This window comes from Scomber scombrus, chromosome 24, assembly GCF_963691925.1.
Source record: "Scomber scombrus chromosome 24, fScoSco1.1, whole genome shotgun sequence".
NCBI classification, from domain to species: domain Eukaryota; kingdom Metazoa; phylum Chordata; class Actinopteri; order Scombriformes; family Scombridae; genus Scomber; species Scomber scombrus.
The window spans coordinates 5,731,501-5,748,554 of record NC_084993.1 but is presented as its reverse complement, the minus strand read 5'-3'; the positions used below and the strand labels follow the sequence as shown (position 1 = coordinate 5,748,554).

Here is a 17,054-nt window from a genome sequence, read left to right as displayed (position 1 = left end):
TCTGTTTGTTTGAAAGTCATTAGCAGCGTTAGTGTGGAGTCATCATTGACAAATTGCTAAAAAGGTGAAAGATTAGCTCTGGTGCGTTCACTGGCGTAGGTGATGATTTTGCAATTATCTTAAACCTTTGGAAATATTCATGTTGTTGGGCTAATGTCTGATGAGACATCTGTGTGACAAACTCATTCAGGGCTCCATGGGCAACATTATGCACTGAAATAACTTATTATTGCAAGCTGAGCTCCAATCTATTTGTGTAAATGACCATATTTCCCTTTTCAAGCTTTTGTCACAGATAATTATGTCCATGAGAAGGAGGTACTCTGATCAGTCTTCTTTTTCAGCAAAAAACCTGTGTGATTGTGTAAATGCAGCCTCTCCAACACGCTCTTTCATGAAACAAAAATCCATCCATCTTTCTCTGATCTTTTTGACATTTGCAAGTCTATTAATAAATTGAATGATATCAACATTAAATTGCTCCATATTGAGCAAGGAAACATCTCAAAAGAGATGAAAAATTAAAGTAGGCCTTACAAAATTTACTAGTAGTCATTTTCATTTGTGACTAACACACTGTATGCAACTCTTTTGCTCTATTTTTCCCAAAACTGTATTGTGTTCCAAATAAATGTAAGTTGGTGAGACATACAGAAAGATTTTCCACATATTGAATTGATGGTTTCACCACTCCTCCTTTGAGAACCTAGAATGCTTATTACTTTATAGCCAAAGCAACATAAAATGGAGTCTATGTATATATTTACAGCATCAGTGTTTTGTTTTTTTGTAAGCAAGACTAAAAGCCCTTAATTGCCCTCTATCACAGAAGACATATTTATGCAAATAATAAAATCACTCATGGCTTAGTGGTACATTTGGATAGAACTGAGCCATCATTAATTTTATTAGTAACACCTGTGCTTTTCCTACTATGAAAAGTCAAAATGTCTGCTGTGAAAAAGACCTGCTGTATATTGGATAATCAGAAATAAACACAAGGATTAAGAATATGAAAGACAGGCTGTGAAGACAGATGACTCACCTGTGCTTTTATCCATTCTAATTGTATTTCTTTTAAATGGTTTAATCTGTATATAATCTAAAGTACTGTCAGTATGTACTAGTACGGTACTCAGCATATATTGTGTAAATGATCCATGTATCAATGTACACTTAACATCTAACATCCATGGATAATTATGCACCTTACTACTATCCACCTGACTTGCACTAATTTACAGTGTACTATAGCAGATTAACATCATTGAACAGTGTATACTCACCATAATTAAGCTTTATGTATATTGTAATATAAGCCTTATCTATCTATCTATTGAAAGTGTGTGCAAGTAAGGGCAATGGGGTGATATGTAGATATTTGGCTTGGTCTATGTGTTAATTTTATTATTAATTTATTTTTTTGATGGTTTTGTCCTCCTTTTTCTTTATGTGCCAGTTTTGTTAGTTGTAATAATACATCCACACCGGCAGGGGCGGCAGCGTGCTGACAATGCTACAATCCTCAAGAAAATATACAGATGAAAGAATAGCACAACATCAACAGTGCAGCACTAGCAGAGGTATCTATCTATGTTTAAATTATCCAAATGTAATCCTTACTCTTGAAATAGCACACGGTTTACGTATTTGCACGTTCAGGTGCATTTTATTATAATTGAACGACTTAACGTACACGAGGTGTTAGCCGTTAGCTTTAGCTGCGTAGCTAAGAGCATCTAAAAGCTGCAGCGAGCCAAGCCGTTCTTCGTTAATGTGTGTGGGTGTGCAGTAAGGCGGTGTTATAGTATGTGGCTGTATATTGTCTTATAAGATGGATAGCTCACAATTTTAGCATTATTGCTATTTCGCATGTCCTTTGTGTCTCCTGAAACTCACATTGCGTCATCTCTCCGCAGATTATCTCATATCTGGCCCACATACAGTGCAGCAGTACTCCAAAATAATTTATCAAGGCTGTGAAAATGGATACAAGAGCCTTGAGGAATCCATATGCTGACTATGATGGGAACCCTGCGCTCACACATGCTCTGTTTGACCCCCATGGAAAGGTAATGCATGACTAATGTAATGTATAGTGTTGGACGTGTGCAGCTAAATGATGTCCAGCTCATTATTCTAATTTGTCTTCACCTTCAGATCACATCAGAGTTTGGCCAGCGGCTGAGCAGCAAGGTCAGCGAGCTTCTAGCTGTCATGGAAAATGGGCTGAAGTCCGCCGACCCAAGAGATTGCACTGGTTACACCGGCTGGGCAGGTGATGACACCATTACACGTTATATATAAGTCACATCATATCTGTGTTTGAAAAAAATTGCATCAGTGTGACTATGTAAACTCTTAATCACAAGCATATACTGTGATTCTGATGCTCACTGCAAAGGTTTTTGTTACGTTCAGCTTAATGATCATTTAGTTGAGTTTGTTGAGACCTAGGGTCATGCAGAAAGTGTCATTTAGTAGTGCTTTAATGCAAAGTTTTAATAATTATACATGTGTTTAAAGTAACAATTATTTATTTAATATTCATCTCATCACTTCTTGCACTCTTCCCTTCTTTGGTTTCACCTGTATATAGTCATTCCTTGTGAAGTGATTCCTCTGTAATTTTAATACAGCTGTGGTAATTTGGGCAATAATATCAATCAATCAATCAGTCAATCAATCAATCTTTATTTGTCAAAGTCGTCTCAAGGCACTTTACACATAGAGCAGGTTCTAAACCGTACTGTTCAGGTTTTAATTAAAAAAGACCCAACATTTCCCACATGAGCAAGCACTTAGTGACAATGGCAAGAAAAAACTCCCTTTTAACAGGAAGAAACCTCAGGCAGAACCAGGCTCAAAGTGGGCGGCCATCCGCCTCGACCGGTTGGGGTAGAGAGGAGAGAGAGGAACAATAGGAGAGACAGGGTTTTCTTCTGGGTCTTAAAAAGTCTTAAAGTCTAAAATTTGACCATCTCAATTTTAGGCCTTAAAAAGTCTTAAATACGTCCATATGTTGCATACTAGGTCTTAAATTACATTTAGTTAAGTCTTAAATATGTACGTTTTATTTATCGCTTCCTCTGTCGCTTTTTTTTTTGTTGAGAAATGCGTTGGTGCGATTCACAGATAGATCTGTGTTGTAGTTCTTTCTGAAGGATCCAGATATTGTTGGCTTCAACAATCAGGATTCAGTGGTTAGTTAAAACTGATACCAAACGATCAATTTGAAACGCAGTGTATTATCTGCAAGAAGTCCCTCAAATGATGCATACTTGGTGTGAAAGCTTTGATGTCACACACAAGATCACATCAGATATTTTGTTACTTTGAAAGTAATTCTGAGACTGCGATTTTCCTTATTTTGTCGCACTTCGTGTAGGTCTTAAATTTAATTCATAATGGTCTTAAAAAGTGTTACATTTAACTTGAAACCCTGGAGAGAGAAGTTTTGTTGCACATCTGTTGCTTTTTGGGTCTAAGGGCGTACTCACACTAGGGCCAGTTGTTCCGTACCGTGCTGTAGCACGGATGTCCCCCCTCCCCTGTCCCCCTCTGGCCCGCACTCACATTACCTGTACTCAAGCACAGTTACCTCCAACACGTTGCGCAAAAACATATAGACAGTGTGTTCGCGTGCTGTGCGCCGGTAAAACACAACACAGCCGATCAATTAACACAACACACTATGATTAAAAAGTGCAAGCTTGTTCTTCTGAGTCATGCCTGTGTAGTATGCAGTACTACATACTAGTGTAAAAAAGACTCTAGTAAAAGCAGACGTACTGATTCAACTCTTTACGCCAGTAAAAGTAAGACTTAGTTTAATGACTTAGAAGTAGCGAAATGACTTTAACGGATTTCGTTAGTTTATATAATGCAGATTTGTAAAATATTACTTTTATGAGGGTCACAGTCACAGACAATAAACTTACCATTTCATAATTGTGGTAGCAGCCGTGCAGCAGATGTAATGAAGTCCACGCAGCATGCTGGATGCAAACTAATATTAAGCCTTTACCTTATTCATTATAATGTCGAATGGACATAAATTGAGTTCTTTTGCCTTAATAATGATAAAATAATACACAAAATGGTCGGATTGGGAACCCATACATACATAATGTATCCGCGTTGCATTTAGTGTTGCTTGTGAAATGACCAGGGCTCAGCTAGTGTTGCCTTTTAAAAATCATCGATTTCCCGGGATTCCCTGGAAAATTGGCTTCTTTTCCCAGGATTTAAAATGTCTTATCTTCGGGAAAAATATTAATCCCTAGTGCGCATGCGTGACCAAGTGTACCTAAGCACACCTCTTCCAAGCGTACCGTACCAGGGAAGTGTACCGTACTCAAGCACGGTACACTTGCACTCACACTCGCCAAATAATCCGGATTTTAGGGGGCAAACGTGCTTGGGCACGGTACGATTGCCTAGTGTGAGTACGCCCTAATTTATGTTTGAAGTTGAAGCCTAATTTATGTTTGAAGTTGAGGCCTAATTTATGTTTGAAGTTGAGTCTAGTATTCACTACTTCTGAAGCATCTCAACTGCACTTGAGTTTTAGATATTACTAAGACTAAATTAGTCTTTCTTTTGATTTAACATTTTCTGTTGCAGTGATGGTAATGTGCCTGCTGTGGTGGTGTATCACTACTAAATGATTACAGAGTATAATCTACCTTTTTATATATTTATAAAGATTATTGTGTTGTTATTCTGTTTAAGTGCATCGAGAGCCACTAAACCGGAGTCAAGTCCCTCCATGTGTGAGACACTTGGCCTGTGAAGATGATTATGTTCATGTGTGTCTATTTGTTCAGGTATTGCTGTTCTCTACCTGCACCTCCACAATGTGTTCGGGGAGTCTTCACTCCTTCAGAAGGCTCTGGAGCACGTCAGCCGCAGCCTGAAGTGTCTGACCCACCGCCATGATGTCACTTTCCTATGTGGGGATTCAGGGCCACTGGCTGTGGCTGCTGTGGTCTTCCACCGCCTGCAGAGGGTGCAGGAGTCTGACGAGTGCATCAACAGGTCAGTGTGGAGCAGAGGATTCCATAACCATATGATCTCTGATGTTCATCACCAATAAATGTCCCTAAATCCTCCAAGAAATCATACCTCTAACTCCAGAGCTTTCCTCTGCTTCTCTCACAGACTGATGCAGTATCACCAGATTGTGGTGACGGGTTCAGGTGGGCTGCCAGATGAGCTGCTTTATGGCCGGGTGGGCTTCCTCTACTCCCTCGTCTATGTCAACCAGCAGCTCGGGCAAGACAGGATCCCGCTGCAGTACATCCAACAGGTACCTCACAACCAGACTGTGTGGATTTTAGCTAGAGCTGCAACGATGAATTGATTAGCTGATTGACAGAAAATTAATCAGCAGCTATTTTGATAACTGAAAAATTGTTTTACTCTTTCAGGCCCAAAAAAAAAGCTGATTTCAGCTTCTCAAATGTGACCATAAGGTGCTTTTTATGTTCATACATGATGGTGAACTGAATGTTTTTGAGTTTTGGTCACACAAACCAAGACATCTGAAAATATAACCTTCGACTATGAGAAATTATAATGGGCATTTTCACTATTTTCTGACAATTTATAGAAAAAAAACAATTAAATTAATTAAGAAAATAATATTCAGATTAATTGATAATAAAATAATATTTAGGTGCAGCCCTAATTTCAACCATAACCATGGAACCTCTTAACCATGGAGAAGGAGGGAATAGAGCTTGGCTGGAAATCTAAATATAATCATACTCCTCTTACTTCTACTTTGCTGCCTCCAACAATCTGGGCTTGTGGTTTGCCACTAATTTGCTCGCTCTCTCACACAGTGACGTCCAACTGCTTTCATTTATCATCATTGATTTCTTCCAAACACACTTAGGAATGTTTGTGAGCAGGAATTTGTTGTTTCCTTCCTCAGATCAGCGAGGCCGTGCTGATGTCAGGCGAGCACCTCAGCAAGAAGTTCCGGGTCCAGAATCAGAGCCCCCTGATGTACGAGTGGTACCAGGAGCAGTACGTTGGCGCCGCCCATGGCCTGGCTGGCATCTATTACTTTCTAATGCAGGTAAAGCACGTCTCCTCATTGTCCAAATTCTGCCTGATGTCTTTCTTTATTTCTCTCCCAGAAGATGTAACACATTTAAACAGAAATAGCCTATTACGGCAAAAATAATTAAAAATGCAAAACACATGCACTTGCAATTAGCAATTCAGCCATCCCCAAACTAATTTGGTGGGTATAGTATCTTTGGGCTGGGGGTATATGGGGTATTATTCGATGTTGGCCACAGCTGTAAGTAACAGTGATTTTCATTATCGAATAATCTGCCAATTTGTTTTACATATTAAACATAAAATTAGGCCTAAATAGCTTTGAAAATAGTCAAAAATATTCATCAAATTTTCCAAGAACCCAAGTTAACAGCTTTAAATTGCTTGTTTTGTCTGTTTAACAGTCTTAAACTGAGGGATATTACATTTAAAATGTTATAAAATGGAGAAAAACATCAAATCCTCACATTTGGTAAGCTGCGTTTAACACCTCGCTGCTTCTGATTACTCAGTTATTGAAATGTTTTCATTTTCTATCGATCAACGAACCATGTTAGCATGAATGCCAGCTGAGCGCAACAGCACTCTTCCTGATAAAATGTATTCTTTAAAGGTTGGATTTTTTAATTATCTTAACATTCTCTGTTAGGGTTAGGAAGTTTGCCTTTCTGTTTTGCCAGACTACACAGAAGTTACTACCCGTTACCTCCACCTGCTCTCCAGCTCCTGTTAAACTCAGTCTAATCTCTCCCTCGCAGCCGGGCTTCGTCTCTGCGGTGGAGCACGTGTACAGGCTGGTGAAGCCCAGCGTCGACCACGTCTGCCGCCTCAGGTTCCCCTCAGGAAACTACCCTCCCTGCATCGGGGACGACCGTGACCTGCTGGTTCACTGGTGCCACGGATCCCCGGGGGTGGTCTACATGCTCCTGCAGGCATATAAGGTGAACTGAAGAGTGTTTTTCCAACATACACAAAAGGTATACTTACAAAAATGGAGCCCAACGTAATGGAGGTTTAAGGAGTCATAGTGCCATCTTGTGGTGAAAATGAGATATTGTTTTGTCTTTGGCTGAATAGTGTCTGTGTATTAAAAAAACCTTGATATTTCCTATTTAAGCACGCTGAAAGGATGGTTTTGTGTTTTGTCCCATGTTCCAGGTCTTCAGTGATCCTCAGTACCTGGAATTGGCCCTGCATTGTGGGGAGGTGGTGTGGAGGTGGGGCTTGCTAAAGAAGGGCTACGGGCTGTGTCACGGTGCAGCGGGGAACGCCTACACCTTCCTGGCCCTCTACCGGCACACGCAGGACCCCAAGCACCTTTACAGAGCCTGCATGGTTAGAGCACACATAAAAGAGACTTTATAATGTAATCGGTACGTCATTCAGACCGTGCAGTTGAGTGATCAAATAACTGCAAATATTAAATGTGGCAGTCGTGCAGTGGATCTATCATAATTAGTGTCCAAATACTGGATTAATGCCTCAGTGGTCTAACACAGAGGAGTTGTTTTCTTATGTAGTTTAGGCGTGATAAAAACAAATTCGGTAAGAAAAATCAATAAATAATTAAAGTATTTCTCATTGACCTGCAACATTTTTCAACTGGCCTCAAATTTGAATGTTTTTTTTAAACCGTTACACTGAAAACATGCAGTTTGATATATAGAATAATATCCTTCGAACCCCCACTGTGTGTTTAGTAGTGTAACAGTGACTAAAGCGGCCATAACAAACAAAGGAATTCATTTCATCCCTCTTTTTTTGAGGCTTTATTTTGTGTCTGTCTCTGGCGTTTTCTGACTTTGATGCAAGATGTGAAAGTCATATTGAACTTAGTTCAAAGCACGACCAATCGTAGAACTCTCCCCAACCTTAAAATCGAAAATTATTCCAGAAATGGCGGGCATGTGAGAGGCAGGGCCTTTTATGTTTATTGACAATAGGTTGGTAGCTGTCGGTGCGAGTCGGCGTCAAAGCCGGCAGAGTGAGCTGGTCCCGAGCTTTCTTTGGATGCGCTCCAGGTGGCACGAGTCCCCTGTGTACTTTCATTAATATGAATCTATTCATAGAGGACAGAAATAGACTCTTCAAATGTCTTGACGAAGCTCTGTTACTTACTCCCAGTGCAGCAGAGTGTCATTGTGGTCATAATCTGATACCACAACAGATGTTAGGATTTCACTGAGAGGATCACAGTTTTCAGCAGTTGTTAACATTGTTGCATGAGGCGGTTCAGCTGCAGTCCACTGCTATGATAGAAGAGAAATGATATGATGACACTGACTCTGTCTTTCTCTTTTCAGTTTGCAGACTGGTGCATGAACTACGGCAAACATGGATGCAGAACACCAGACACTCCCTTCTCTCTTTTTGAAGGTAATGAGCAGCGACATGTCCCACCTGCCAAAATATCTTATTTGTATAATGCCTAGCTATTAAAAAATTAAGCTATAATTGTACCTGCAACCTTTAAAAAGTTGTCTAACAACAGAAACCAAACTCCACTCCTTCTTTTTTTGGTGAGTTTTTCGAAGTTCAACCCAAGGGTCAGTTTTTTAGGCAGTTTTTTTTTTCTTTTTTTTTTTACAAAAATATACTTTAATGTGTGTCAGTCAGGTGTTAATAGGGATTTTCTTGTGCCAAATGTTTCTCAGTTAAATTTAAGACTGATAACCAACTAAATGTTCACCTGATGCACCATCGCTTGCAGGAACTTCTATGAATGACATTTACAAAGACTATACAAGTGAGCCTGGGGTGACCTTCCAGTTGAAGCAGATTATCTGAAATGCATTATAAACCTGTAAAAATGGCACATTAGTAGCGAACTGGAAATGTCCATCAAGGAATCTGAGTTAGTTTCAGTCTTTTTAGTTCAAAATTCCTTGCAGTAGTGTGATAGTAACACAGAGTAATTGTGCTACCTTAGTAGGTACATACTTAAATTATCAAACTCAGATGGCTGAAGCCTCAAATTTAGTGTTTTTTTTTCACACTCAGAACAAAGTGAGTGTGAATTCATCTACATTAAATGACATACATTAGAAGTCCCCTAATGAAGGAGACTCTTTGTGGCTGCGATGAACAGGGGTAACAATTACAGAGAAACCCTTCCACTTCCTGTATGATCAGTTTGCTATGCTGGAAGACATTTAATAATGCTGCACTACTATTATTATTGATCTTACTATTAGTATTATTTATACTTTAGCTGGGGAGCACCCTGTTGTTAGTTGGTCACATTGGTCACAATTTTCCCATCAGAGATTTGAAAGAGGCCAATTGGCATTCAGAAAAAATGACAACAGAAACATTTAATGTGCAACAGCTTTGTCTATGACTGTAGTTGTAAACACAGCTTTTAAAATCCTCCCATTCACAGGCATGGCGGGCACCATCTATTTCCTGACTGACCTTCTGCAGCCAATGAAATCAAGGTTTCCAGCCTTCGAGGTGTAAATGGTCTCCACAGGTAGTCTTCTACACCCCCACTGATGGGGAAATGGATCAAGAAGAACACGTTCTTTCTCTCTTTCTGTCTTTCTCTCTCTCTCTCTCACACTGGCATGCATAGAAACACTGCATTAATCTCCATAAATGATCTACGGGGTGTTGTGTCATTGACCTGATGACGACTGCTTCAGCAATTGTGGCATGTTTTATTAACAGGATAAATCCTTTACTCACATCTCAATTATAATAATCTCAAAGGTGAGAGCTTCTCTGACTTTTTGGTTTCTGTTTTGTGTCGCTTAGAAACTCTTTCTTCTGTGCAGATTGTAACTTTTAGGGTTTCAGCCAAAAGGAAGGAAACTAATCTTCAGACTTTGTTAAAATGTAAAATGAAATTGTGTAATAACAGGGCAGAATTGATGTTTGGTTAACACTTTACTTTTTTGTAAATTTAATGTGTTAAAATGGAAACTGCAAGATTATTAGTTCTCTTTTTCCAGAACAAAAGAGCTTTGCTAGAGACATTGCACTATATATAATGCAACGTAAGCTGTGCCATGTGTTAAGGGCTTGACCCCTCAACTCTGAGTTTAAGCTGTTGTTGTTCTTTGCATTGTCTGAGCAATAAATTGTTTCTTTTTACAGCTGTTGCTTTGTAGTGAGTTCCTTTTCTTATGCAGTGGCAAGTAAAAGCCACAAAGGGGCAGCAGAGAGCAAACATCTGACACCAGAATAACTTGACTTGAACATTTTCAGGTGAAAGAAGAGCATTGACAGGCAATGACAGTTTATTTGACAGTCAAATCTTATGTTAATTAGTTGACTGTCTAAGTAATTGTTTGTAAACCATGTGATACCAAAAAGATGAAGGAGACAGATGCATTAAATGGCTCTTTCATTGTTAGTTTTAAAGCATTTAGCTGGCAAGTTAAAGCCACACATTATATTATGATTATAAAATTTTGTTATAAAAATTATAAAAGTGGCTAAAATCCCCTGCCTCTTTGAGACATTTGGCACAACTGGTCTGGTCTCTATTCCAAATAAGGCTCATCTTAAACCCTGAAAACCTAGCTGCGACACAATGCCACTGCTCTTTTTTAAGCCCTGAGCCCATGTTTCTTTATGACTGGAGACCAACTGGGGTCCGTAAGGGGGTAAAGAGGATGGTAGGCGGGGAGGGAGGGGTGGGGAGTGTTACTATACCAGAGAGTCTTGAGGAGCAGGAGCGTTTGCTTTCTCCACCCCCCACCCCCCCCATCTCACTAGAGCCAGCCTACACAGGAGAAACCAAACACCTTCAGGAGGAATAGGAGTAAAAATAGAGCTCATCTGTCCAGGGGTGTGGTCTCTCAGACATGTCTGTCATGGTGGTGCACTCCTACAAATGTCCTCCAACTCTTTTCCTTCTGTATTTAAGCAGTGGGACAAGATACTGTAGTCTGTCAGCGTACACACACTAGCTATTCACACATTAGTGAAGTATCTCATCATGCACACACTCTCTGTCGGTACGCATTTGCTCTTCCCCTACTGTGTCTCTCTTTTTTTCAATTCATTCTGAGGGAGATTTTTCCCAAAGTTGAACACCCACATTTTGAATTTTGAGTACTTGGACGGACTCTGCTCACAAATTGATGCTTTACGGATGAAAACATTTCTATTTTTGTTATATTGACTGAAGATTTTTCCAAGACTTTTGTACACTGCACAAAATTCAACAAAAAATGAAACGAAGCCAATGTTGACATTTAGTTTCATACAGTCAAGAAGCACTTATAGACTTACAAGTGTTTTTCAACTGTGGAAAACACAGAAAATGGTTACTTGTCAATCCCTGATATTCAAAGAGCAAGTTACATTTGATATATTTGTCATGAGTGATATAAAGAATCATGGTCCCATTTGATGGGCAAAACTAGTCAGACTTCCTGGGTCAAAGATAAAGCTTTTCTTTTTTTTTAATTGGTCACAATTGAAAAAAAACAATAGTTAATGGTTTAAGTTGGTTGTGTGTCTACTAATTAGTACATATTTTAATTACCTTAATTAAATTGATATTTAATTGCCTTAATTAAACTTTACCAAAACATCAGTATAGTACTTCATTGCCAATTTGAACCATTTTTGACGAATTAAACAAAGTTAAAAGTGTTTTAAACCACTGAAATATATATATAAATATTTTCATTCATTAAAAACACTGGTAAATGATCTATTTTCTAACAATAAAACAGATAATGAAGGGTTACACATTTCGTACAATCAAGGCACCTTATGTGGGTGTTTTGTCAACTGTCTGCAGCTGAGTAAATACACATTTCTAGCACATTCAGTGGAGAAACCTGGACCAGTATGTCCCTTACATCAAACCTTATCTGGTCATTTCACCCCTTTCATCAAAATATTAAATGTTTCTACAGTTTAATAGCTAGTTATGTGCATCTGCTGCATTAAAACGATTCCTTTTGATATTGCCATCAGTACCATGGAGAGCGCTGATGGAGATGGAAACGTTACTGAAGCAGCCATGCGCATAGTTCATTTAACCTCCTTACATTATGCAGTGAAGTCTTTACTTCTGGGCAACTTAATATATTATGATCCTTTTATCCCCTCAATTTAACTTCAATGTGATTATCTTTTCATGGAGCCGGATACATACACGCAGGATATTAAAGAAAATTTGAGCCATTTTCAATTACCATGTTATAGTGATTGTTAAAGTGCTGAATTGCACTGCAAAATCAATTAAACATCTTTGTTATTTTTCTATGTGGTGAAGATAATGTGGTATGGTTTCTTTGGTTTTATACTGCTTTAAATCAACTAAGTGAAAGGTAATGTTCATGGAGCCTACATTCATGTAACTCAAGTTCTGTTCATGTGTTTACTGCCACTAAGCTTTCCAAATACCCGCCTGAATAGAATCAGCTTTTCGAATGGTTTTTGCCTCGCTGTCATTAAGACATGAGAGGAGGAGCCGTCCCACTGTTTAAAAATACCACCTTGTAAGTGAGCTCTTTGGGCTTGGGGCTCCTTCTACAGTGGGACACTAGGTAGCTGAGTTTTCTACATTTTCACTGACAGTTCAACTATTTGTCTCTTTCAAAAGAGACAAACTTTTAATTTCAAGAAAATGAAATATTTAGTTGTTTATAGAAATAAGTTTAAAAGCTGTTTTATTCTTGGTACATGAGGAACAGAGTCTTGACACAGTTCTTTGGTCTTCTAAAAATAACCCTGTCCCCTTCTAAAGGCCTACTCCCACAGCTCTGAGGGTGCTCTCCTTCCCGTTTGCCCTAAGAAAGTTAAAGATGTTCCAACGTGTCATCTGATCCACTTCATTAGCATATGTGACATCACATTCCCGGGATAAATAAGAGGGGGCTTGGACCATGGCTCAGGACCAGTCTGTCTAGGGACTTCAGATTGTCTTCTTTCCACTCCTCCAGCTCCTACTCTCCAAAATGGTGTGTACATGATTGTGTTTCGGACCTTTTGGGTTGGGCAGTACCAGTGGAGTTACTTTTTTTTTTTTTTCCTGTGGCATGGGTTTGGATACTATCTCTTGAAAAAAAATCAAGTCTGGCTTATTGTTGCTCTGAAAGGCTTTACAAATTGTAAAAAAGTTCACCTCTCCGAAGATTCTGAAATGTTGAGAATTAAAACTTTGGGTCCAGGATCACTTTCTTGAGAAATACCTCCACATATCTAAATTATACAGTACATATATTTGTGTTTAAGACAATTTAGAGCAATAAATTCTAAGACAGAATTGCAGATAGAAAAATCTTACACAAACTGGATTTGGACTATTTCTATTAAATATAAATCATTTGATTCTATTAATTTCTCTGTGCTATGTGTGCATGTATTCATCAATGTACCTTTTGTGTTTGTGTGTTCTTGTGTATTGTTATGTGACAGGCCGAAGCCGAGGCAGCAGCTCCAGCAGCAGAAGCACCAGCACCAGCTGCAGGTGGCACTGAGTTCTCAGCAGACCAGATTGAGGGTAAGTGAGGAAAAAGCAAGATTCTTGAAAAACAGTAGTGAGAGTGCTGCCATTTTTGTACTATAGGATTTTTCAGCAATAGTCACCCTAAACAAACTCCCAAAGTAGATGCAGGCTTGCCTAGCTTAAACTTTAGTCCAAATGAACTGCTAGACCGCCCTAGGACATGACATTCCACAGACTTGTCCAGTTGTCGAGTAGTCTATTCTAAGCTCATCTAGCCTTGTCTTGCAAACCGCAGTGGCCCTTGCACAGCAGAGGTGTTAATCCCCAGGCAAAGGTTTAAGATGCAGGCCCAGTGGCATCCGCTTACAGAAGGAATCCAAACCTTGATCCCCCCAGCACCATCCCCAATGCTTTTGTTCAGTGCAGAAAGACATGTCATCTATAAGCATTGCCTTGTGTTAGGTGGAAGGCATTTGTTGTGGCTCTACGTGTGGGCATGTCATCTACATAGTATTTTCTATGGATATTATAAGTTCTTGCATCATATGTGTGCTCATGTAGATGTGATAAACCTTGAACTTTACCAGTTGCCAGTTATCTCTTAAAGTTCAGGGAAAAGTTCAAGTGTGCTTCTTGGGACCCTTTTTAATTTTGAAAATCTGATCAAAACCCCCCAAAAAGTGCTGCTTCTGCACAGTTGGGTAGATTTATACTTTCTGCATTAAGTTGATAGCCAGTGAAATACATACAGGCCATGTAAGACAAGGTATTGATTACACTGCTGTCAGCATTTTTATGTTTAACTTGAGCAGGGCCAGGGGGCCATGCCTCTATATGGCCTGGGTTACCCTGTCAGGATGTATCAGTTTTCTCCCGATGTCACCCTAAATTCCTCCGAAATGCAAGCACAGGGAGGAATGGGGAGGGGTGGGGTGGCTGCTGCTGCTGCTGGGAAATCACATAAGAGCATTAATCTATCTGAAAGGTCACTTTGAGTTGCCTTCTTGACGCATTCATAGAAATAGCTAGCCTTTGTTCATGCTCCCTATTCTCTGCTTGGATACAGCTGTTGCTCCCAATTAGCTGTAAACAATGGCGGAAGTATGCGACTTCTACTGTCTTTGATCCTCTAACACAGTGTGACACCACATAGCTGCCATAGTTGACTAAGAACCCTGGATAGAAAGAAAAGAAAACCCAAAGGGGATGGATCTAATGGGAACCAAAAAGAGAATTTCGCAAACATTGTCATGCCATGCCATAGTACTCATATGAAACATAACATTTGGCAGCAAGATCAAAAGTAATTATATGTTATACCCAATAGCCCTGTTTGTCATTTTATATAGGTATTTCACTGTAACTTATGCTCTCATAGCATGTCAGATACTGAATCTAAAATCTACTTGTGTCCCTACTTTGTAACTGAACAGCTCTCTCCTGACTCTCTTGTCTCCGCCAGACTTCAAGGAGGCTTTCGGTCTCTTTGACAGAGTCGGTGACAACCAGGTGGCCTTCAACCAGGTGGCCGACATCATGCGCGCTCTGGGCCAGAACCCTACCAACAAGGACGTTCACGCAATCCTGGGCAAACCAAATGCTGACGGTAAGACAACATTTAGACAAATCCAGACAAAACTGACTACATGTAAAGAAACTGAAACATTGCCAGTCACACAGCAACATCTACCTAGCTTTTTCTACAAGACAGAAAAAGGTTTAACCTGCACCCGCAAGTGTATTAAATGGCAGAACAGTGACTCTTATTATATGTAAGATGACGAGTGTGTGTCATTTGTTCTCTCAAAAGTTATAAAGTCCCCATTTCAATTTAAGCTTAAACCTAAACTTAGGTCAGCTGGTTAAACTGGCCTTTCTTTGACGTAGAAACACTGAAAAAAAGTAGTCTAAACATACCTAATTCTTCTGTGTTTAGTGATAAACACTTGATCTAAAGGTTTGCATTTGCAACCATACACTCATTTATCATGGTGCCTTCTGTGACATTTTTTTTAACTCACAGACATGGCCAACAAGAGGCTCAACTTCGACGCTTTCCTGCCCATGCTGAAGACCGTTGACACCTACCCAAAAGGTACCTACGATGACTACGTTGAGGGTCTGCGTGTCTTTGACAAGGAGGGCAACGGCACAGTCATGGGCGCTGAGCTGCGTATCGTGCTGTCAACCCTGGGTGAGTCTCAAGTCACCTTCCCCAAATATAGAAGCACACAAATATAGTTTACTTAGCACGTACAGTATGTGAGCATGTGTGCGAAATGGGGGATTACATTTCTGACATGGATCCTTGTGGGTCTACAGGAGAGAAGATGAATGAGAATGAGATTGATGCCCTTATGACTGGTCAGGAGGACGAGAACGGCAGTGTGCACTATGAGGGTAAGCTTTGACTTCCCAGTACTCTTCCTCATGTAATGTATGACTTTTCCAGATTTATGGGTTCTTATTTCTTCAGCTTTTATGAGAATGGGTTCTTACTTCTTCTTATGGATTCTCATTTCTTCTTTTTTACTTCTCCAGCTTTCGTCAAGCACATCTTGTCCGTGTAAGAGGCCAGAAGGAGGAGTGCTGAAGAAACTGTAGCCAGCCTACAGACAGCCCAACGGTGTTCAGGACATCTACACTGTTTTAAAGACCAACCAAGGAAAGACAAGGACTTTGTACAAGGGATGTTGAAGCAACCCCATCTTGTTGTTTATTTTGTTTTCCTTTCCATTTTGTTTCCAACCCTTCTGTTTCGGGACATCTGCTCTCCATTGTAGACCCCATCACTCGGCCTCTACTCTCTCCCCCCCCACCCGGGGCGCGTCTCCACTCACCACATTTGGGGTGAGGAACGGGGGAGAAGGGGTGACCGCTCATCAAGTGAGGGTAGATCCCTCCCTTCCCACCGCCACCTCATAAAGTAATGCCATCACTGCCCCAGCAATGCCAAAGGTGCTGGAGAATGGTAGTGGATTGACCGCCAAAAGTCTCCCACTTCCCTGAAAAGTTTTATTTATTTTCACTCTGTTCATTTCAGAATAAACTTTTCAAAAGTACATCCCATCATGGCTGATCCTTGATATTTCATTGTCCACATCCTGTTGTAGATATGATTTAGTATAAGGCATCAATATACTATATTTATGAAATTTAGTGGGACAGAACTACAGAAAAGTGAAATGTCCTGATGACAGAGGATAAAAACTAGTCCATGAAAGCTCATAAATAGAGACAGAAAGAAAAGAAAGAAACACAATATAAAATCTTACTAAAATGCTCTGTGTTTTGCCATTTAATTAGCCCTTTTTACATTTTTATACATGTAAGGTTTATTTGTAATCCAAATGTATTATCCACAGCCTCACATTACAATTATTTGGCTCCACAAAGCATCAAAGCATAGATTAAGACACAATTTATTCTAAACTCAATTTCAAGTGACATTTTAAGGGGCACAAGTATATTCTTAATTCTCCTATATAAAAAAAAAACATCCCTAAAAGTCATGTACACAATTAAACTACATAAAAAAAACATTACTACATTGCATAATGCCATT

At 39.6% G+C, this 17,054-nt stretch overlaps 2 protein-coding genes across 3 annotated transcripts; both read left to right on the top strand.

The window, feature by feature from the left end:
• Positions 1-1,508: 1,508 nt before the first annotated feature.
• On the top strand, positions 1,509-10,170 carry lancl1 (LanC antibiotic synthetase component C-like 1 (bacterial)). Of its 2 annotated transcripts, none has more exons than XM_062414858.1 (10): positions 1,509-1,583; positions 1,920-2,072; positions 2,161-2,278; positions 4,830-5,040; positions 5,164-5,311; positions 5,942-6,088; positions 6,834-7,016; positions 7,234-7,410; positions 8,379-8,451; positions 9,458-10,170. In XM_062414858.1, exons 2-10 carry the CDS (start codon positions 1,986-1,988, stop codon positions 9,532-9,534), a joined length of 1,221 nt encoding a protein of 406 aa, XP_062270842.1. In that variant the 5' UTR covers positions 1,509-1,583; positions 1,920-1,985; the 3' UTR covers positions 9,535-10,170. The 2 variants fall into 2 exon arrangements, with proteins under 2 accessions (XP_062270842.1, XP_062270843.1); XM_062414859.1 differs by lacking the exon at positions 1,509-1,583 and adding an exon at positions 1,756-1,807.
• A 2,745-nt stretch (positions 10,171-12,915) lies between these two features.
• Positions 12,916-16,551, top strand: mylz3 (myosin, light polypeptide 3, skeletal muscle). The gene is made up of 6 exons (XM_062414860.1): positions 12,916-13,001; positions 13,459-13,543; positions 14,952-15,095; positions 15,513-15,683; positions 15,812-15,889; positions 16,031-16,551. Exons 1-6 carry the CDS (start codon positions 12,999-13,001, stop codon positions 16,057-16,059), a joined length of 510 nt encoding a protein of 169 aa, XP_062270844.1. The 5' UTR covers positions 12,916-12,998; the 3' UTR covers positions 16,060-16,551.
• The last annotated feature ends 503 nt before the right edge of the window (positions 16,552-17,054 follow it).